Genomic DNA, 23333 nt, shown 5'->3' on the forward strand with positions numbered 1-23333 from the left:
CTGAGGCTTTCCTCTTCCCAGAATTCTCCTGCTCTCATCATCCTGCCTATACTTCCTGCCTGGTCACCCCACCTATACTTCCTGCCTGGCTACTGGCCAATCAGCATTTTATTAAAACAATAGAAGTCACAAATCTTTACAAAGTACAAGATCATTGTCCCACAGCATCTCCCTACATACAACACTCATAGTTACCTTCTGGGCTACCTTCCTATCCCACCAGGTACTCAGCCACACACCCCCATGTCCTCCCTCAGAATCTCTAGCGTGGTGAAGTTGCCTTTATGTCATCTTTCCTGATCTAGCCAGGGTCCCAAATCAGTGCCTTGACCTAGTCTGTCCCACCCCACCTATGCAGTAGCCAACATTCAGACTTCCCAAATTTTGACCCTGTCTAGTGTAGTCATTCCCAGTAGTGAAGCAGACAAAAGACATGCTTCAGACAGTACCTACCCTCCTTCAACCACACAGTTCTGGACTACCACCAATATCTCACTAAGTACTCAATCTTCACATATCTACTTCCATGGTCTAGCCTGATCTTTTTCTGTGTGGCCCCATGACCCCACTCAATAACCAGACTCCTTTATGCCTTCACTCAAGATCTAACTTGGGGTACCCTATCCCCTTATGAGGCCTAATCTGACCACCACAGCCTGTCACAGCCAAGCTCAAGACTTCTTCCAGGATCTGCCCTACCTTTCATTACCCATGGTTCCTTTTGTGATGACTCCACCACCCAACTCAGTATCTAGACTTCCCTGGCCCTCATTCAGAGTCTAGCCTGATGAGTCCTTAGCTCCCATTCAGACTTTTCCCACAACCTGCAAGAACTAGACAAGGTCTCACTTCCTTTGACCTAGTCTAGTCTGACCACCCCAGCCTGAAAAGTAGCTAAGCTCTAGACTTTAGATAGGGCCCACCCTACCTGCAACTAGCCATGGGTACCTTATTTACTGCCTCCACCACCCTGTTTAGAACCCAGACTTAGCATACCTTCTTCATGTGGCAAGTCTGACCTCTTCAGTGTGACCTCCACCACTCCACTCAGTACCCACACTCCCAACATCTTACTCCAGAGTCTAACTTGGGTATCACATCCCCTTGCCCAAGCTGGTCTGACCATCCCAGCCTGTGCCTGCACAGTCAAAAACTTTATCCATGACCTGCAATCACAGGTCTCTTCTGTGCTGCCTCTACTACTCAACTCAATACCCAGACTTCAAGGTACTCCTCCATGGTCTATCTTAGTTTGCACCCCAGACTTCCTATCCATGCCTTTTCCTGCAATCTACCAGATCTAAGTTGGGTCCCACAACCAGTGCTCTGACCTAATCTGGCCACCCCATCCCGCCCAGCATCCAACCTCTAAGCTTCTGCTGGTTACCATATCCTTTGTATTAGCCTAGTCTGACTACTTCTGCATGGGCTGCAGTCAAGTTCTAGGCTTCAGCAAGGACCTGCCCAACCTTCAATCAACAAAAGGTCCCTTCTATACTGCTTCCACTATTTTACTTGGCACCTAGACTTCCTGAACCCTCATCCAGGGTCTAACCTGATGCCTTCAACACTCAAATTGGTTCGCATACTTCTCTAGGGTCTAGCATAGAGCACACATCCTGTGCCCTGGCCTCACCTGCACACACCACCTGTGTTGTAACAACCTATAGCCTCCCATGGGGTCTCTCATTTCATTTTCCCAGTCCACTCTTCCCACTCCTACCTACACATCAGTCAAGTTCTAGGCTTCATCAAAGCCCAACGTGACCTGTAGCCAGCCACACGCCCCTTTTGGCCCAATTCTACCACCATACTCCTAACACATATTTCCCATGTTCCTCTCTAAGTTATAGCCTACTCAGTACCCTGCCCTCCCTATTCACCCCTATTCTTCAATGTACAAGATCAAGCATGGGCCTGGTCTACAGAGCTAGTTCCAGGATAGGCTCCAAAGCCACAGAAAAACCCTGTCTCGAAAAACCAAAAAAAAAAAAAAAAGATCAAGCATGGTCCTACAGAGCAGTGCTCTTACCTACTCTAGTCACCCAAGCCTGCACAGCAGCTCGCCTCTAGGTTTCAGCAAAACCCAACATCCTTTGCCCTGGCCTAATTTAACTACCCATGACTACGAGCAGTGATCGTCCATTCTGAGCCACCTCCACCATGCCACCAAGTACTCAGATTTCTCAAATTCTCCTCTAGAGTCTAGATGATCCTTACTGTGGCCAAAACTGTACTTAGTAACCAGATTCCTGACATTTTTCAGGGTTTAACTTGGGTCCCACATCTCCTTACCCAGCCTTGTCCAGCTTGTGCCATAGCAAGCTTGAGGCTTCATCTAGGACACGCCCTACATGAAACCAACTACAGGTTCCTTCTGCACCTCATCTATCTATCTATTTATCACCCCATTTGTATTCAGACTTCCCATATCCTCTTCCAGTGTCCAGCCTGGTCAGTACCCCCTGACCACCTCATTCCAGCCTTTTTTGCAACATGCCAAATCTATGAGAGGTCCCACAAGTAGTACCTTGTTCTTCACTCCTGCTTTCGCAGCACCAAGCTCCAGGGTTTAAGCAGGACCCACCCTACCTGCAACCAACTACAGTTCTCTTCTGCACCACCTCCACCATCCCACTGGGACTCAAGCTTCATGTGTCCTCTTCCAGTGGCTAGCCTGGCACGTTTGCTCAACACCCACCCTTTCCACAACTAGTATATTACCTTAGATTGGCCTTCCCTGAAGAGACACTAGCCCTCTTAAGCACATGGCTCTGGCAGACCTTGACCTTCTCCCCATTCCCTCTGCCTTGCTAAAACCCATTAGATGATAGTCTAAAGCTAGCCACCAAGGTCTATTCCATTATTTGGCCACTTCTTCTTCTTGAGACTGACTACCAAAGTCCAGCAATCAAAATTCCTCTTTGGCTCACCTAATTAACACTCGCAATTAAAATTAAATACCTCATCCTAACGTGTTGTTTCCCCCTTCAACTTTATAAACCACCATTTGCCTATGTACCTTATCTGTCTCCCCTCCCCTCTGTCCAGAGGCAGTCCTTTGTCCCTCTGCCTTTCCCTTTTCCACTTCCCCTTCTCCTTTATCCCCTATCTCCTTTACACTGTGTGGTAACCATTTCTAACACAGACCTCCCTTTGTCTCCTCTTAAAATTTCTACATGTAAGGTCATTTGCTACTCTTTTCTGCCTGAGTCAGAAAGCAGCAAATTTAACTTTTCATCCTGCTTAATAAGGGATCTCTCTGTGAAAACAGGTGTTTGAGTGTAGTTTGTGCCTAATCTGTGGTCCAGGTAAAAGCGTGGGTCCCCTTTAATACCTGCCTACACAACAAAGAAACTCTAGGCTTGAGCCTGGATCCTTTCTACCTGTCCCAAAATTACAGCATTCTCAAATGCCATATCCAAAATTTTCCATCAGCCAATACCTCCCCCATATTCTAGACTTGGAACAAGAAGCACCTTGTGTAGCCCAATGGAGCCAAACTTGCCTGTGTGATATACCCCACAAAAGTAATTTCTAACCTCTATATACAACCTGCCAACAGATCTTCTCTTTTCCCCAAACTCTTCCATCTATAACCAAGATAAAATAAAAGAAATTTCCAAGCTCTCATCTCCTCACAAACACCAACAGTATGAGGGATCAAGCCAGCATCTCCTCTCCAAATCATACCAGTCCTGCAGAAATGCATGGCAGCAAGAATTACATAAATGAACTCCAACACAGAAGTTAAAGAACAACCATAATCTTCATTAAATAATTCAAGGAAAACACAAAGATACAGCTCAATGAAAGTAAGGAGACTAAACACCTGAGTGGTGCCCAAGAAAACACAAACATAACACAGTTGTGGATGACAAGGACAATCCAAGACTAGAGAACAGAATCCAATAAGTATGTAGAAGCATAAAGACTCAAGCTGAAATGAAGATGGAATTGAAAAGCCCAATAGATGATCTAGAAAATTCAAAGAAAAGCTTTACAAGTATATTGAATCAGCAGATATAGACTATAAGGACTCAAAGATAGAGGGTCTAGACCAAATATGCAAATAATATGAAAAAGAAGTACAAAAATTACATTTATAAGCCTACAGAATCCTAATTACCTCTGAAGGATCTACAATTTATTTATTTGTTTGTTACATCATTTATTTTATTATAAAGACAGAATTTCATTATGAAGCCTTGCTGGCCTAGACCTCACTATAAAGAAAAAGCTGACTGCCTTGAATTAATAAACTCCTCTTACCTTTGACTCAGGAGTGCTGGGGGATTAGAGGTGAGCTATACCACACACTTGGGGGTACCTTTTAATGCCATCTCATCAGTGAGTTGGGAATCAACTCTGAACTTTAAAAAACACCAATACATTATAATACTCCTTTACATGGAACAAAAAGTGTCTCGACTACTAGCATTCTGGATTCTGAGGCTGAGGGTATGTGGAGGGGATTGGTGACTAAGGAGACACAGACACCTGAGGAAGGCCCACAATTCCAGGGAGCAGTGGCAGCAGAGAAGCTGCCTGAGGCAGACAGCTAGAGGGAGCAGCATGTGACAAGCCTCCTCTGTGACTGAGAAGCAAGTGCTGAGGGACAGGTGTCTCTTCAGATACTGTGGGGCAGCAGACCACACCCCCAAGCTCCTTCTGGCTTCAGTGGCTCCCCCATTCTTACTGAAACAGGCTTGCTGCTGATCCCCGACACAGTATAAGGAGAGGGTATTAAGGAAATCATACATGCTATTGTTCTGAGCAGTAGCCAGAATGCTGGCCCCTGCAGAGCTGTCACCATGGCTACCGTGAGATTGCTTTCTATCAGGAGAAGAGTGACTCATGTAGTGAATTCTGTAGATGTCAGTGGGCACATCGTGCTCCACAAGGAACTCTGGCAGTTTTGTCTTTAGGATCTGGGTATTGATTGTCATTAACAAGCTGTGAATGACAGCTGTGCACAGACCAGTCAAATCTGCAGTAGACGGCAAGTACTGCTCTACACACCCCGGGAGGATCTCAGGTCTGGGGCATTGGCAATGCCTTTTGCACATTAGGAACCCAAAGCCGGGACAGTATCACAGACCCTCCTATACGGAAATGCTTTCTGTTCATCCTTTGGACAGAAGCTGAGCACTCAGGGATGATTTCGCAGCAGAGGAAACACATACTCTACATTCTGCCTAAGCTTTTCCATCAGGACAATCAAGATGAAATGGAGATTTCTGAGAATGAGGTCACTAAGGTTAGGCCACTGCCAAAATCAAACCAAAGCCAATAAACAACAAAAGACAATGAGATAAAGCAAGGTCAGTTGTCGCGGCCCAATATCTGAATTGTGGTTGTATCTGTGTTAGGACATGTGAAGGTACGGCTGGTGTGTGCCAAGACTTTTCCTGGGAGACACAACACTCCTCTACTCAGTCCAGATTGAAAGCCCACCACAGGACAAAGTAGGGATTGCACCAATGTCCATGTTAGTGAACCAATGTGTTTTACTGGGGTTCCTTATAGGAATATTGGTGAGGGGATATTTACAGGAGCAGAAATGCCTCAAAAACACAGCTGCATCCACATAGCCTACTCCAGCATCAGTGAATGACTACTCACAAAGGGGTGGAAGACATCTGCAGCACACTGCACAGACTGCCATCAGCTCAATGGCATGAAAAGAGCCCTTTCCAAGGAACTCTGCTGGCCTAAGCATCTTTGAAGTATTTTGGCCAATCTCTCCATTTCCCAGGTCTTGTCTCAAAATGTTCTCGGCTGGGTGTAGACTTCTCTGAGAGTGACTCAGGGAATTCTTTATCATTACTCTTGGGAGGGAGGTGCCTAATGAATCTGATTAGTTTCAGGGACTTTCTGCAGCTATTTGGGGTTGTTTACTTCGGGTTTAAGGAATTTCTCTGAAGGATTAAATGTTTCAATTCCTAAGGAACTGCTACATAAAAAGTGCCAGAGTTGTGTTTGGATTGAGACATGAACCAACCAAAGATCAGGACCATACAGAAGAAAAAACGGCATATTCTAGGGTTTATGACTTGGGAGACTGGCTGGAAGACTCTCTGGAGAGGTGTTTTAAATCCCAGGCAGGAGAGGGAAAGGGAAATTGGGAATAGGACGTGAACCAGGAATGAGGTCGGTGAAGAGCTCAGAAGTCTTTGGTAGATTTTATTAGAGTTCTGAGAGGAGGTTCCAAGGACAGTGAAAGACATGGATCCAGAGACTAAGAGAAGGGAAGGGATACTGGGCAAATGGCTGGTGATGAACCAGTGTTTGTCTCTAAGGGTGTGATTTCCTAAACTGAAGAAGAGAAATCATTGTTAGGAAAATTCAGTAATATGTAAATCATAGGATATGTCAGGACCAACGTCCTATTAACAAAAAATGTATCCCAATGCACATGTTAACAAAATATAATATGGAAATTGTCTCTATCAGTAATAAGTAAAAGTGATAAATCTCAAGCTACGTCAATAATGAAGCTTTTCATATCTATAATAAAGGAAAAGAACTTTCTTTTCTCCATAAATAGTTAAAATCATAACAGGGCTGAGATGCTGCACTTTGGAAAGTTTTGCCTGCATGCTCTGGGCACTGGCTTCCCAGCACCAACATTGTGAAAGGACGCTTGAAAGAAATCTCACACTAGCTCAGAAGTGAAAAATAGATGGTTATTTATTTAGGGGTAAAATCACAAATCAGAATCCTCTGCTTGAACGGAGAACAGAAACTGAATCCAGCAACCAGAAAGAGAGCAGATGCATGCTCCACATTGACTTATATAGTGTAAGAGGCCACACCCCAGTGGCCAGGTAACCACTGGCTGTAAGACTTCCTACAGCACAACATCACAACAAATCAACAAACAGCTGAAAACATCATCCACAATATGAAGTAGTAAGAGGTTTCCTTATGAAACTGAGCAACACATTATTTTGATGATTATTTTGTACATCTTAATTCATTCAATGAGATGAATAATTGAACTGTGTGGTTGTAGAGATAGAAATAAATTTGCCATTACTCATACTGTCGTTAGTTATATGATTATAGTATAAGAAATACAATCTATTTATAAGTTATCTAATATATTTATAAGTTACTTAAGTATATTTACAGTGTTTCCCTACTATGTATAAAAGTCCTGGGGTTCAAATCCCAGCATTGCAATAAAAATTAAATAGGGAAAATTCATGCAGGCCTTTCCTGCAACATACTATGTCTATCCTGAGTCCCACAACTAGTACACCAGCCTAGTCTCAACTTCCTGACTTCACTGCAGAAGAGTTCTTGCTTGGGCCAGTATCCTGTCTACCTACTCACCACATCATAGTACTCTCATATTATATCCAATATTTCCACTCTGACCTGTCTACTCCTATACCCCCATCTTGGAACAGGAAGAACAACCAACCTATGTGCTGGTTCAGTAGCCTCTGTCCATCTGAATTCATTATTAGCCCCAAGCCGTTTCCAATTCAAGACCTAACACACCCACTCATCTTCTCTGTACATCCTGCTCTATCCATCACAGACTCAGAACTAACAAAAAAGGTGCACATGCCCAGAGCTTGTCTTCAGAATATAAACAATATAAAAGATCAAGCTGTTATCTTCTCTCCAGAACCTAATAGTCTTGAAAATGCTTACCAATGAGATTTACATAAGCAACTCCAGGATACAGAATTTAAAAGAAGTTTTCTCAAAAAATTCAAGGAATTGATAAGACACAGAGAAAAACTACAATGAAATCAAGGAAAATGAGCTTAAAATAAATTTTAAAAAACCTAGACCGAATAAGCTAGAAGCATGGAAAATCTAAAAATAAATAAATAAATAAAAATAAAAAATGGGGCACTATGAAAAAAATCTTTGACTTACAAGCACAAATGAGAGTTAAAAATGGTAAGCCAATGGCATAGACCAGGTCTTCAACAAGTGCTGTGCAACAATGGCTTGTTCCCTGAAACTTGTATTGTTTTCATAAAAGTCTGATTGGGCGGTAGCCATCCAGGAAGAATAGGCAGGGTGATCAGACAGGAAGTAGAGGCAAGGTGATGAGAACAGGAGAATTCTGCGAAGAGGAAAGACTCAGTTTGCAGTTGTCACCCAGACACAGAAGAAGCAAGATGAGAATGCCTCACTGATAAAAGATATCAAGCCATGTGGCTAACATAGACAAGAATTATGGGTTAATATAGGATATAGTATTAATAAGAAGCCTGAGATAATAGGCAAGCCAGTTTATAATTAATGTAGACCTCTGTGTGTTTCTTTGGGAATGAATGGCTTTAGGACCAGGCAGGACAGAATCCTCTGTCAACAAACACACTCATAAAAAATCATACTAAAAAAGGCACACCCATCTAAACACAGTGAAAGCACAGAACATCAAATAGAAAAGAGCAGAAAAGAAAATCTCAAATCCCCACAATATATCATAGTTAAAACTCTAAGTATCCATAACAAAGAATGTGTTTTGTGATTTGTAGGAGAAAAGTGCAAATCCCGTATAAAGGAAACCTATCAGAATGACAGCTGATTTCTCAATGGAAACTTCTGAAGTGCCTGGAGCAATGCACTTTACATCCTAAAAGACTGACATCCAACATACAATAATATACACCTCAATACTATATGCCATGATTGAAAGAGAAAGAAAACTTGCCACCAGATAAACAGCCTAAAATATTTACCTCCAACAAACAAAACATTTTATAAGAGCACACAGTGCATTATCCTGATGCCCAACTGCATAAAGATCCAATAAAGAGAATTATAAACCATTGTCTCTTAAGAACATAGATGCCAAAATATTTAATAAAATCCTTGTAAACCAAAAACACATCAAAATGATCACCTACCATGATGAAATTTCTTCATCCCAGAGATTCAAGAAGATTCAACATATGTAAATCTATAAACATATTCTACCATATAAATAATCTAAAAGTAAAAACCATGTGATGTCATCATTAGATGCATAAAAATGTCTTTGACTAAATCCAACACCTCTTCATGATGAATGTACTCAAGAGATTAAGAATACAAGGGACACATGTCAACATAATAAAGGCAGTTTATAGTAAGTTCATACCCAACACAAACTTAAACGTAGAAAAACCTAAAGTCAGGAATGAGACAAGTCTGTTTACTCTCCAATCATATTCTACATAGTATTTGAATTCTTAGAGAAAGACAACTCAAGGAGATGGGCGGATACAAAGTATTAAGGAAGAAGTCACAATATCTTTCTTTGCAAATGGTATGATAGAATACATACATGACCCTAAAAATTCCACCGAGAAACTCTTCACAGCTGAAAAACACATTCTACATGGGATCTGTATTCAAAATTAACTCACAAAAATTAGTAACCCTCCTATTTACAAATGACAAACAATCTGCGAAAGAAAACAGGTAAACAACATCTTTCACAATATCCTCAAATAACCTGAAATATCTTGGTGGTAACTCTAACCATGCAAGTAAAAGAGTTGCATTGACAAAAACATAGGATGCTAAAGAAAGATATTGAAGATTTCAGAAGATGGAATGATCTCCCATGCTTATAAATGAGTAGAATAAACATAGCAAAGATGGTCATCCTATCAAAAATCTACAGATTGAATGCAATTTCCATCAAAATTCCAACCCAAATCTTAACAGATCTTCAAAAGACAATTCTCAGCTTCATATGGAAACACCAAAACAACAGAATAGTTAAAACAATGCTGATCAATAAAGAAACTACTGGAGGTGACTCTCCTTGATTTCAAGATGGCAGAGGTAGTATTTCTTGGATGCAGCAGAAGGATGGATCCTGTTTTTGAATCTAGAGTAATAAAATCAGTGTTGTTTTGACACCACAACAGGCTTACTTAATAATGGAACTGAACTGTAGTCCCAGACATATATCCTTACCTAAGAAAACTAGATGGCAGGAAATAATCATATTGAGAACTGAAGTCAACAAAATAGAAGCAAAGAAAACAATATAAAAAAATCAAAGAGACAAAGAGTTGGTTCTTAGAGAAAATCAACAAAATAGACAAAAAAGGCAGAGAGAGAGAATAACCAAATTAACAAAATCAGAAATGAAAAGGGGGACATAACAACAGACATGGAGGAAATACTGAGAATCATCAGGTCATATTTAGAAACCTGTACTTCACAAAATTGGAAAACTTAAAGGAAATGGACAACTTTCTGGACAAATGTCACTTACCAAGATTAATTGAAGACCAGATAAGCAAATTAAACAGACCTATAACTGCTGAAGAAATAGAAACAGTCATCAAAAGTCTCCCAACCCCCTCCCCCCCAAAAAAATCCCAGGACCAGATGGTTTCAGCTCAGAATTCTACAAGACTTTCAAAGAACTAATACCAATACTCCTCCAATTATTCCACACATAAAAACAGAAGGAACAATGCCAAACTCTTTTTATGAGGCTACAATTACCCTAATACCCAAACTACAGAAAGACATTATTAAAAGGAGAATTACAGACCGATCTCACTCATGAACATTGATGCAAAAATACTAAATAAAATTCTGGCAGATCAAATCCAAGAACACATTAGAACATCATCCACCATGATCAAGTCGGCTTCATTACAGAGATGCAGGGATGGCTCAATATATGCAAATCTTTCAACGTAATCTACCATATAAACAAACTGAAACATCAAAACCACATGATCAGATGCTGAAAAAGCTTTTGACAAAATACAACATCCCTTTCATGATAAAAGTCTTGGAGAGAACAAGGATACAAGGAACATACCTAAACATAATAGAGGAAGTATACAGCAAGCCAACAGCCAACATCAAACTAAATGGAGAGAAACTCCCAGCAATTCCACAGATATCACAAACAAGACAAGGTTGTATAGTATGAGAGCAACAGGCTATGTCCCGCTCCCTGGCTAGCTTAGCCCCGAAATAACCATACAGGAATTGTATGAATTAAATCACTGCCTGGCCATTAGCTCTAGCCTCTTATTAGCTAATTCTTACATCTTGCTTTAACCCATTTCTGTTAATCTGTGTGTTACCATGAGGTTGTGGCTTACAGGGAAAGATTCAGCATGTCTGACTCTGGTGACTCCATGGTGACTCTCTCTGCCTTCTTCCTCCCAGAATTCTGTTCTGTCTACTCAACCCACCTAAGGGCTGCCCTATCAAAAGACCAAGGCAGCTTCTTTATTCAACCAATGAAAGCAACACAGATATAGAAGGACCTCCTACACCAAGGTTGTCCACTCTCTCCATATCTATTCAGTATAGTTCTTGAGGTCCTGGCTAGAGCAATAAGACACCAAAAGGAGATCAAGAGGATACAAATCAGAAAAGAAGTTAAACTCTGTTTCCTGATGATATGATAGTTTACATAAGTGATCTCAAAGATTCTACCAAGGAACTTCTACAGCTCATAAACACTTTTAGTAATGTAGCTATGTTATGCCCAGATCTGGGGTTCTCCACAAAATCCAACAAAGGAGACTGAGTCCCATATGTAAAAGCAAAGAGCCTTTATTTTAATCAAGTTTGCAAACTCGGTCTCTCTGCATGTTCACCATATTGGAATATCCGGAGAGCCCCGAGCTTAATTATAATTGGGTTTTGATAGTAGTAAAGGTGAGGGTGAAGGGTCTCTGGGGTTCAGGACCCCCGATTGGCTGAAATTTGTCTAGGGGTGTCCTGGTGAAGTGCTGGCAGGTGTTTTTATCTACAGTACTTGGAATGCCAGGAATTTCCTTTGAATGTTCTGCTCCTGAGTGAGTTAATCTAGGCCTGTCAGACATTGTCTCAGGGTAAACTATTGAGACTCTTGACTCTATTTAAATTTATAGATGGCCAGAGTCCCAGGTGATAATGGTTAGAAGTAAAGAACTTCCTTTGGATGACATGCTCAGACTTAGCTTTCATGGCTGCCCCCCCCACAGCAGGATACAAGATTAACTCAAAAAATCAGTAGCCCTCCTGTACACTGATGAAAGAAATCAGAATAACAATAACCTTCACAATAGCCACAAATAGCATAAAAGGTCTCGTAGTAATCCTAACCAAACAAGTGGAAGACTAGTAGGACAAGAAATTTAAATCATTGAAGAAAGAAATTGAAGAAGAGGGGGCTGGAGAGATGGCTCAGTGGTTAAGAGCATTGCCTGCTCTTCCAAAGGTCCTGAGTTCAATTCCCAGCAACCACATGGTGGCTTACAACCATCTGGAATGAGGTCTGGTGCCCTCTTCTGGCCTGCAGACATACACACAGACAGAATATTGTATACATAATAAATAAATAAATAAATAAATAAATATTAAAAAAAACAGAAAAAAAAATTAGGTTAAAAAAAAAAGAAATTGAAGAAGACACCAGAAAGTGAAAAGATCTCCCATGCTCTTGGTTAAGCAGAATTTACAGTAAAAATGGCAATCTTACCAAAAGCAATCTAAAGATTCAATGTACTGCCTAGCAAAATTCTTCACAGACCTCCAAAGAATGGTACTCAACTTTGTATGGAAAAGCAAAAACCCCAGGATAGCCAAAACAATCCTGTACATTAAAAGAACTTCTGGAGGCATCACAATCCCTGACTGCAAACTCTACTACAGGGCTACAGTACTGAAAACAGAGTGGTATTGGCATAAGAACAGACAGGTGGGCCAATGGAACTGAATAGAAGACCCAGATATTAATCTACACACCTTCAAACACCTGATCTTTGACAAAGCAGCAAAATTTATCAAATGGAAAAAAAAGAAAGCATATTTAACAGATGGTGCTGGCATAACTAGATATCAACATGTAGAAAGAAGATTGAAAATAAAACCATATCTATCACTATGTACTAAATTCAAGTCCAAATGGATCAAAGACCTCAACATAAAACCAGTCACACTAAACCGTATAGAAGGGAAAATGGGAAGTACACTTGAACACATTGACACAGGGAACCACTTCCTAAATAGAACCCCAGCAGCACAGACACTAAGAGAAACAATGAATAAATAGGACCTCCTGAAACTGAAAAGCTTCTGTAAAGCAAAGGACACAGTCAACAAGATAAAACAACAATCTACAGAATGGGAAAAGATCTTCACTAACCCCACATCAGACAGAAGTCTAATCTCCAAAATATACAAAGAACTCAAGAAATTGGACACCAAAAGATCACATAATCCAATTTAAAAAAAAAAGGAGTACAGACCTAAACAGAGAATTCTCAACAGAGGAATCTAAAATGGCTTAAAGACAATTAAGGAAATGTTCAACATCCTTAGTCATCAGAGAAATGCAAATCAAAAAAACTCTGTGATTCCATCTTACACTTGTAAGAATAGTCAAGATCAAAAACACTATGACAACTTATGCTGGAGAGGCTGTAGAGAAAAAAAGAACACTTTTACATTGCTGGTGGGAATGCAAGCTGGTACAACCCCTTTGGATGTCAGTGTGGTGATTTCTCAGAAAATTAGAAAACAACCTTCCTCAAGACCCAGTAATACCACTTTTTAGTATATATCCAAATGATCCTCAATCATGCCACAAGGACATGAGGACATGTGTTCAACTATGTTCATAGCAGCTTTGTTTGTCATAGCCAGAACCTGGAAACAACCTAAATGCCCCTCGACCAAAGAATGGATAAGGAAAATGTGGTACATTTACACAATGGAGTACTACACAGCAGAAAAAATAACGACATATTGAATTTTGCAGGAAAATGGGTGGAGCTTGAAAAATCATGTTGAGTGAGGTAACCCAGACACAGAAAGACAATTATCACATGTACTCACTCATAGGTGGGTTTTAAACATAAGCAAAGAAAGCCAGCCTACAAACGACAATCCCAGAGAAATTAGACAACAATGAGGACACTAAGAGAGACTTACATAGATCTAATCAACATGGGAAGTAGAAAAAGACAAGATCTCCTGTGTAAATTGGGAGCATGGGGACTTTGGGGGAGGGTTGAAATGGGGATGGGAGACACAGGGAGTAGAGGAGAGAAAAATGTAGAACTCAATTTAAAAAAAAGAAACTACATGTCAAAAAAACCAAATAACCCAATCAAAATATGGTATATAGATCTAAATATATATTGAGAGTATTCTCAATAGAGGAAACCCAAATGTCTGAGAAATACTTTAAAAAATGTACAACATCCTTAGTCATCACAGAACTGCCAATCAAGATTACTTTGAGATTCTATCTTACAACACCGAGAATGACTAAGAACAACACAGGTGACAGCTCATGTAGCTGAGGATATGGAGTAAGGGAAACTCTCACACACTGCTGGTGGGACTGCCAACTTGTACATCTACTATGGAAATCTGTGTCATGCTTCCTCAGCCAGATGGGAATCGATCTATCCCCAAATACAGGTACCCCACTCTTGGGCACATACCAAAATGAAATTTCATCCTACTGCAGAGACACTTGCTCAACCATGTCCATTGCTGCTCTATTCATAATAACCAGAAATTGGAAACAACCTAACCTAGATGGCTGTCACAGAAGAATGGATAAAGAAAATGTGGAACATTTATACCATGGAGCATTAGTTAACCGTTTTGAAAAATGACATCATTAAATTTGCAGGTAAATGGATGGAACCAGAAAAAAATCATCCTGAGTGAGGGATCACAGATCTAGAAAGACAAATATGGTATATATTCCCTTTTATGTGGATATTAGCCTTTAAGTCAATGATAAACAAGCTACAATCCATAGAACAAGTGAGGTTAGTTACATTTTAAGTGAGTTGGGGTACAGACAGATGTCATTAGGAAAGGAAAATAGAGTAGACAGCTATGCATAGGTAGGGTCGATCTGGAAACAGAGGATCAAGTGGGGATGTGTAGGGGAGAAGGGGACAGTGAAAAGAATATGGAGAGAAACCACTAAAATTCAGGGCCATTGGAGAGGTAGTATGGAAACCTAAAACAGTAGGAGCTTCCTAATTAGTATGTACATATATGATGTGGGAGTGTCATATATCAATCTGTTGATTTCATTGGTTAAGCAATAAAGAAACTGCTTGGCCCTCATAGGTTAAAACATAGGTGGGAGGAATAAACAGAACAGAATGCTGGGAGGAAGAGGAAGTGAGCTCAGACTTGACAGCTCTGCTCTCTGGAGCAGAGACGCCATGCCCCGCTCGCCCGGCCAGACACATGCGATGAAACTCCGACCCAGGATGGATGTAGGCTAGAATCTTCCCGGTAAGACCGGTGCTACAAAGACATTAATACCATCCAATCATCACTTATTATCAAGTACTTTGAGCAGTTACGTATATCTTTGTTCATCAGTGTTTATCGCCAAAAGACTTTCTCTGATTGAGTCTTGGAGTAGCTTTTCTCTATGGATATACAAATAGACACTTAGAAGGGAGCTTGGCACCATGACAGTTTACATGTCATGTTTACATGTTGTAAGTTCTCCCCTAGGGCCAAAGACCTTTTCAGCCATGTTTTTTTTCCACATTGAAAGTAGCAGGTATGAATTCCCTCTTGCAGAATGGGCCTCAGATCCAATCAGAGATACATTGATTACCCCTATCCACTAGTTGTGCAGATGGTCACATTTTAGCTGGCAGGTTGGTATTGTAGATCGTGGGTTTCATGTCTGGGTAAGAACGTAAATTCCGTTACTCTGCCAGCATCCTGCATAGCAATTCCACTCCTGTGTGACTTAACTGACAGGAAGGAAGTTTGATTCCAGCCTGATTTCTCGACATTTTGTGACCAAGTGTGTTTTGTCTTTAAAAGCAGAACTAGTTATGGTGGGCAAGGAAAAAGAGTGGCATTAACCTGGATTGCTTTGGAGACTTCTGGGAACTTCCTGACCAACAATTTATGTGGAAGTATCTCATATCTGGCACTGAATTTTTTGATGTGTTTTGCTTGGCTTTCAGAAGCAGCATTATGTAGACATATAGGATGTCTGCCTTCTAAATCTCTCTTTTGTAACTTACATGTTCTGAATGAGATTATAAAGCAATAAGTTTACATACAACTTTTTAAAATGTATTCCTTAGCTTTAGTTAACACTTTAATTACCCTAATGTCACCCATTTTTCTACCCATCTCTGATCAAACTTTCCTCATGGATGGATTATTTTTATATTTGTGACTGTATAAAGAGTCAATAAGAGTGTCAGTATTTTCACAACTTAAGCCTTTTCTGGGAACATATTAGAGAAGAAAGAACCAACACAAAAATCAATAAATGAAGAATAAAAGAGGTGACCCTTGGATGGGGTAAAAGGCCTATGGTGCCTCTATAAGCCAAACCTGATATTAACATTGTTGGGAGCACAGTCCCTAAGGACGTTTAGTGGGGTGGGATCTTCAGTATCCTCGCGAATTATTCCTGTTAAACTAACAGTAGAAATAAAAAGGCCATTGTGATCTATGAAAAGTATATAAATAAAACCAAAATCAGAGTTATAAGAAGAGATGACAAAGAGCAAGCAGGATAGTTAACAAAACATCTTATTACATCTGAAACCCATCATATGGATAGAGCATTAACAAGTTTAGGTGGAGAGCTTATAAACAAATCTAGGAAAGGTGGCATGTCCTAGATCAAAGCAAATGTCTTCAAAGCAGTTTTGAAAATGCATGCAGACTAAAAGAATTAAGTTCTTTATGCTTTTTAAAATTATCAACCCTTTCTTCTTCTCAGCTTCTAGGAAGCAGGGTATAAAACTATCCTTGCACTTGTACAAGAAAATGTCAATAAAATACACTGTATTTCTTACAAGTAACAGACAGCATATATTTTGAGTATATTATCACAAAAATGTTAAGATGGTCAATATGGTAAATTGACTTTATTTAACTATTCCATCTTGTATCCACATTTTAATCCATCTATGCAAACAATTTTGAGTTGTCAACTGTAAGCAATACCAAAACAAGTAAGAGAATAGTTTGATATTTGAAAATGGGGTGAAATGTGAGTTACTGATTCCACAAATAACATCTGACAAACACTGCATTCATTGCTCGTTTTGTGATAGTTAGTAAATAGACAAAAACTATTGTGTAAAAATAACTTGGGCATTTAATTGTCATTGCACATGCCTATCACTATGAGATTGGTGGGCTTTGAAAAGTCACGACAGACACGACACTAGATAAGAAAGCCCAACTCACACAATCTGCAAGTAAAAGGATGAAAAATGTGACAGAGTCTATCCTGTATGTGTGTGGGCCTGACATGGCCCATACCGCCAACTTTCAAAGACAGTCTCTGGTAAATTTTATTGTATTAATGTCTGCATTTACTCTATGTGTACATAAACATAGTTAAACCTTTTTCTGTTTGAAAAAATAAACTGGCTTACAGTAAATACACTCTTTTGTAAAATGCCCTGTGATTTTAAAATATGAGAATCCACTAAATGGTAAAGTGTTAATATTTAGTTATAGAAAATAAGTTCAATTTTACTACTAAAATTGAGCAAGAAATCATGAGAGATATTTGTCTTATTTCAGTTGAGGGGGAATTCTTCTCTGAAACATAAAACCAAATAATTAAAAATTTGCTTGGTTTTGAAAGAATTGAAGTTTATTTAAAAGAGTACCATAGTCACTTAATAGGCAAAGGCAAATCTGTCAAAGAAAAACATAAAAAAATGCATACATATACACATTAATAAAATAACTGGATGTATAAAGAACCTTAAGTAAACAAAATATCTTTATATTGATATAGACAAGGCAAAGCATACACAGAAATTTTGGGCATATGTATATATACTGTTACATACATGAAAGCAATACTCTTCTTTTAGAATAATCAAAACTGACTAATAAAATAAGCAATAGCAGTGTCTACCATTTGAATTGCTAAGAGCTGTTGGTAAATATTACATCAATACTACTGACAGAGAAACCCTGTCTCGAAAAACCAAAAAAAAAATACTACTGACAGGAAGTGATCTATCGCACCCCAGGGGTGGAAGTTGGAATATGTACAATCTTTAACACTCATCATGATAGCTTTGACATGGTCATTATCTTTATGGAAAAGAAGATTCGACTTAAAAGACTGAGGCGGGTGGTTTTGACTATTTGAGTGAGGTCATCGTCAACACCATAGTGTGACCCGTTTAGAAACCATGGAGGAAAAGGAGGGGGCAGAGGAAAGGAGGAGAATGGGGAAAGGAAAAGAAGAAAGGAAAGAAAGAAGGAAATTAGGTAGAAGGGAAGGGAGAGGAGGAGGGAAGGAGAGAGGAAGGAGAAGGAGGGAAGTTGAAGTAGGGAGAAGCTAGATCACACTTCATAGTTTTAAAGGGGCCTGTTGCCAGGGGGCGGGGCCACTGCTCCAGAAGGGCAATAGTAGACAATGACGAATGAGTGCCTGTCTGCTCTGTGACGTTTGAGCCTGAGCTAGAGAAATTCAGCTAGCCTAGGCAGTACTGGCTGACACGGACCTGTCAGCAATGCCATGGCAGAGAAGCTTCTGCGAGTCTCTTTGAGAGGTGCTGGGTGACTTCATCCATGGGGCTTCTAAACAGCCACAGCAGTTTGAGAAGCAGTGATTCTGGCTTGGCAGAGTCAGCTCAGCCAGAAGACAACGCAGTTCCAGGTCCCAGTTACATCTCTGGCAGTCGCAAGCGCAAATGGGGTATTTGGGACTCTGTGGCACCAACCCCTAACATCAACGAATCTCGGAACCAGGCAGTCAACCTACAGCAACTTTTTGACACCGTCTACAGGAAAAAACCGAAGCTATCATCTAAGTATGCATACGAAAATTTATTTTTGGACGGGAAGGATACCGACATTCGAATCCGTGCACTTGAAGTAGAATGGCCTCTACACAAAGCGTTTTTATGTCAGTCACCCTTCTTTGCTAAGATGCTAAAAGATACTTGGAAAGAACCCCACAGTGGTGTTGTTGACCTGCAGATTAAGAACAAGGATATAGATGTCGGCTCCTTGCACTTTATGTTTGGGTCATTTTACAGGGACGAGGACTTGCCAATACCACCCCGGCGAGCGCCTCACATTTTGGCAGCAGCATACCTGCTTCAGGTGGAGCATGTCATCCGGCAATGTAAAGAGATCATGAACAGCAACATCACTAGGGAAACCGTGTGCTCATACTACACAGCAGCAGAAACATATGGACTGAAATCTATAAAGACACGCTGCTTTGACTGGCTTCTCAGCAACTTGATGACTCATCCAACTGTTGAACTTTACAGGGAAATTGATACAAAGCTCATGTATCTTCTTATTTCTTCACCTGATTTACTAGTTATGCGAAAGGAAATGGACATCTACACCACCCTGAAACAGTGGATATTCCTTTATTTTAATCCATCCTGGAAAGGCACAGTGAGGCAGATGTTAACTAAGTCCGACACCTGGCTTTACAGGCGCATGAAACGCATTGATAACATCAGTTTTCTTGAAAGTGAAGAAGGACTAATATTTCAGCCAATTTTTAAAAAACTGAGGTTTCAACATATCATCTGTGATCTGAATGACACAGCTACTCTTGAACAAGATCATCTAATACCTTTAGAATGGCTGACACCCATTTATAAACAGCAATGGCTGGCTTTGCTTCAAGAACAAGAAGAGAGGGAAATAGGGCCACGAATCATCAGTGAAGAACTCGAAGACTGCGGCATGAGATGTGGTACAATGATTAGGAGAGATGGTAGATACTCCTGGAAGTGGTCAGATTTTAGGTTTAGTTTCCCTATAAGCGTCACCTTTATCAACCGTCACATCATTTTTACGGAAAGTCGTCAGCGGTATGATGGATGTTGTTTAGAACATGTACGAAACATAGTGTTCAAAATAACGGTGGTGTGTTTTGATTCCAATGGGAAAGTAGCATTCAGTAAAACAACTGGTCACAAAATTATTACCTTAGAATATAATGAGGAACAAATTGTAATGAAGTTAGATGATACAATTTTAAGTTTCCCCTTATATATATTCTTCAATTTTCTGTTTGTACCGTCAGAAAATACCGAACATGTGTGATCTTGTCAATTATTAGACCATAGAAGCAGCTTACAAACATTGATTGATTCATTAACTTGAAGGCTGTGCTGTAAATGTAGTTAAGATGACCAACAACAAAATGAAAATTCTTAGGAGTCTAGCACCACCACAGAGGACTCAATTCCATCTGCACTTTATTTTAATACATTTCTGAAGAAAAATTCCACATCCAACAATGAATTTGTCAAAGCAAATCAGAAGAAACTGCTATTTTGATTTTTATTTACCATCAACGATCAAGCTTCGAACGGCAATAAGAGACGTATTTGCAAGGAAAATCAGCAAAATGAACTTGTTGAGTAGATTTGACGACAGCCAAGGTTGAGACAGAATAAAAAAAATTTCTTCATTGTCCAAACTGTTGTGAATTGTAGCTTATTTATATGTGTATAAGATATAAGTCGTTGGTTAAGAAAATAATTGAGATTACTCACTATTGATTATGCTTTCAAATAACCAAATAGTGTCAGGGTTTTCCAGATAGTGTAACATATAACATGTTGGTATTTTAAAATTGGTTTTCAGATCATTTTACATGATTTGGATAACTTTTACTGCCGATTATCTTTAACTATTCATGCACAAAATGGATATTTATCTTATAATCGAACATGCCATCTGCTATGTAAACAAGTATATTATATATTCAGTGTGTTTACATAGAAGTATCTATGTTTACATACATATGTGTATATATTTATGTCACTGTAAGTAGCAAAGAATGCAAGTTTTGAAAGGGATAAACAAGCCAGGAAATGGAACATGGATCTTCATGATTCCAGTCTTCTGGCTATCAAGAAAGAGTTATTTCACTTTCCCTGCCTTAGTTTCTTTCCCGATTGCTGTGATAGAACTCCCTTAGGAGAACAACTTAAGGGAGAGGGTTTATTTTATCTCAAGCTTCAAGAGGATGCTCCATCACCGCAGGACTTTGCCGCAGCTCGTCACATAACATCCTCAATAATAAAAAGACATGAGTGCAGTGCAAGTCCTCAGCTTTCTCCAATGCCAAGCTGACAGCTCTAGCAGTCACAACTCTGCCCCTTGTCCACATGACGCCCAATCACACCACTGTTCAGCCACAACCTTCAATCCCTTCCTCTTCATAGGCTCACCACCATGTCGTGGTATAAAATGCGTTCATGTATTCACTCATAGGTGGTTTTTAAACATAAAGCAAAGAAAACCAGCCTACAAACCACAATCCCAGAGAACCTAGACAACAATGAGGACACTAATAAGACTTACATGGATCTAATCTACATGGGAAATAGAAAAAGACAAGATCTCCTGAGTAAATTGGGAGCTTGGGGACCTTGATGGACGATTGAAGGGGGAAGTGGAGAGGCAGGGAGGGGAGCAGAAAAAAAACGTAGAGCTCAAAAAAAAGAAGAGAAAAGAAAAATGCATTTAGTCCAACTTTAAAGGTCCCCATAAACATTTCCAACAAAGTCTTTGTATGAATTATCTTTACTGGTTTTCTTTCATACATGAACATATTTTGTTTCTATACTCACTAACTCCCAGCAACTACTGGGTCTATCTTCTCACACCCCCTCCCAGCTTTATTTGTTCTTATACTACTTATACTACTGAGTTCAACTTGCCATTCATATGGACATGGCTGTAGGTCTGAGATCAACTTGTTGTCCATATTTCCATGGCTGTATGGCTGTCCACTGTATATGGATAACTTACCAGGGATCCTATCTCTGAAGAAAACTGACTTTCTCTCCCCTGGCAGTTCTCAACTGTCCGGAGCTTATCAACCAACTGTAGTAAGCTTCTCCACCAACTATACTGGAATAGTGATGAGACAGGTCGTGTGCAAGACCTGTATATTGTGTATGCAATTATGGCTGTGGAAAATTGAGTGTCATTTCCTGTCATGTGTAAAGACATAGTTTTGTGACTGTCTTCCCTGACTTCTGAATCTTAATAAGCTTTCTGCCACCCTATTCTTCAGTATTCCCTGAACCTTGGGAGGAAGAGTTGTAATGTGTGGGGTGACCATCCCCAAACAGTTTCAAATATTTAAAACTCGGAAGTTTCTTAATTGTGAACACACAAAATAAAAAATAAGTTATATACTTCTAGGGAAAACACTCTTGGGCAGTTCCCTTTTAAAGAAAATAAGGTCTTTCACTTAGATATTCTCTCTTTAAATGGAGTAGGCTCACCACATGATGGAGGCTCCAAGGACTTGTGCTTTGCCCTCAGAACACCTTCCCTAAGGCCCCAGGGAAACATAGCTTTCCCTTCAGTAGTGCTGATCTCTGTACCAGTTCCAATTGCTTCCTCAGAACTAGCCTGAATACTCACCTGTTTTTAAATTTATCTTACTTATGCATGTGGGTATTTTACCTGCACGTATGCCTGTATATTACTTGTGTGCTTGGTGTCCAAAAAGGCCAGAAACGAGCATTGGACCCCCTGGGATTGAAGTTGCAGAGGTTGTGAGCAACTATGTGAGGGCTGGGAATTGAATTTAGATACCCTGGAAGAGCAGTCAGTACTCTTAACCACTGAGCCATCTCTCCAGCCTATGCTTACCTGTCTTGAAATTTCCTCTGCAAAACAAACCAGCCCATTATCTTTAAATGGAACTTTATTCGGGATCTCAGAATATGGAGAGAATGAAGACAGATTCTTGGGCAAAATATCAGGATAGAGTTCCTTTTGAAACCTCATGTGTTGGCCGCTAGTGTCCACATGTCTCTCAGAGTTCTTGTCTTTGAGCTTCTACCGGAATTGTACATTACCGTCTCCTTCCAGCTTGTTAAAGCTTCTCTAGTCCAGAGTACCAAACTCCTGCACACTTCAGCCCAAAACAGGTAAGCAGAGGGAGGCCAAAGAATCACTTATGGTCTACAAAGCAACAGCCCCACTTCTCTACCAATTTGTGTCTTAATTTCTTTTTCTGTTGCTGTGCTAGAAGTCGTCTCCTAAAGCAACTTAAGTGGGAAAACTTAAGGGTTCACAGGAGCAATAGGAGCTTGAAGTAGCTAGTCACATTGTCGCCACAACCATCCCACGATAAATGCTCTCTTAGCTCCCAGCTTGCTTCCTCTATTTTATACAGTCTAGGAGTGTCCAAACAGGAAACTACACCACCTATAGTGGGCAGAGCTTCCTATCTCAATGAACGTAATAACATACCCCACACAGGCATGCCACCATTCCTGCGTGATTATAGATTGAGGATGACAAGACTAAGAACCACACTCTACTTGTGCTATTGGGTCTTTTATATTTATTTAAAT

At 40.0% G+C, this 23333-nt stretch overlaps 1 protein-coding gene across 1 annotated transcript; it reads left to right on the forward strand.

The window, feature by feature from the left end:
- Positions 1-18546: 18546 nt before the first annotated feature.
- On the forward strand, positions 18547-20049 carry LOC142840971 (germ cell-less protein-like 2). Its single transcript, XM_075957651.1, has one exon. The coding sequence runs from the start codon at positions 18547-18549 to the stop codon at positions 20047-20049; it is 1503 nt and encodes a 500-aa protein (XP_075813766.1).
- The last annotated feature ends 3284 nt before the right edge of the window (positions 20050-23333 follow it).

Source organism: Microtus pennsylvanicus, chromosome X, assembly GCF_037038515.1.
Source record: "Microtus pennsylvanicus isolate mMicPen1 chromosome X, mMicPen1.hap1, whole genome shotgun sequence".
Lineage (NCBI taxonomy): Eukaryota > Metazoa > Chordata > Mammalia > Rodentia > Cricetidae > Microtus > Microtus pennsylvanicus.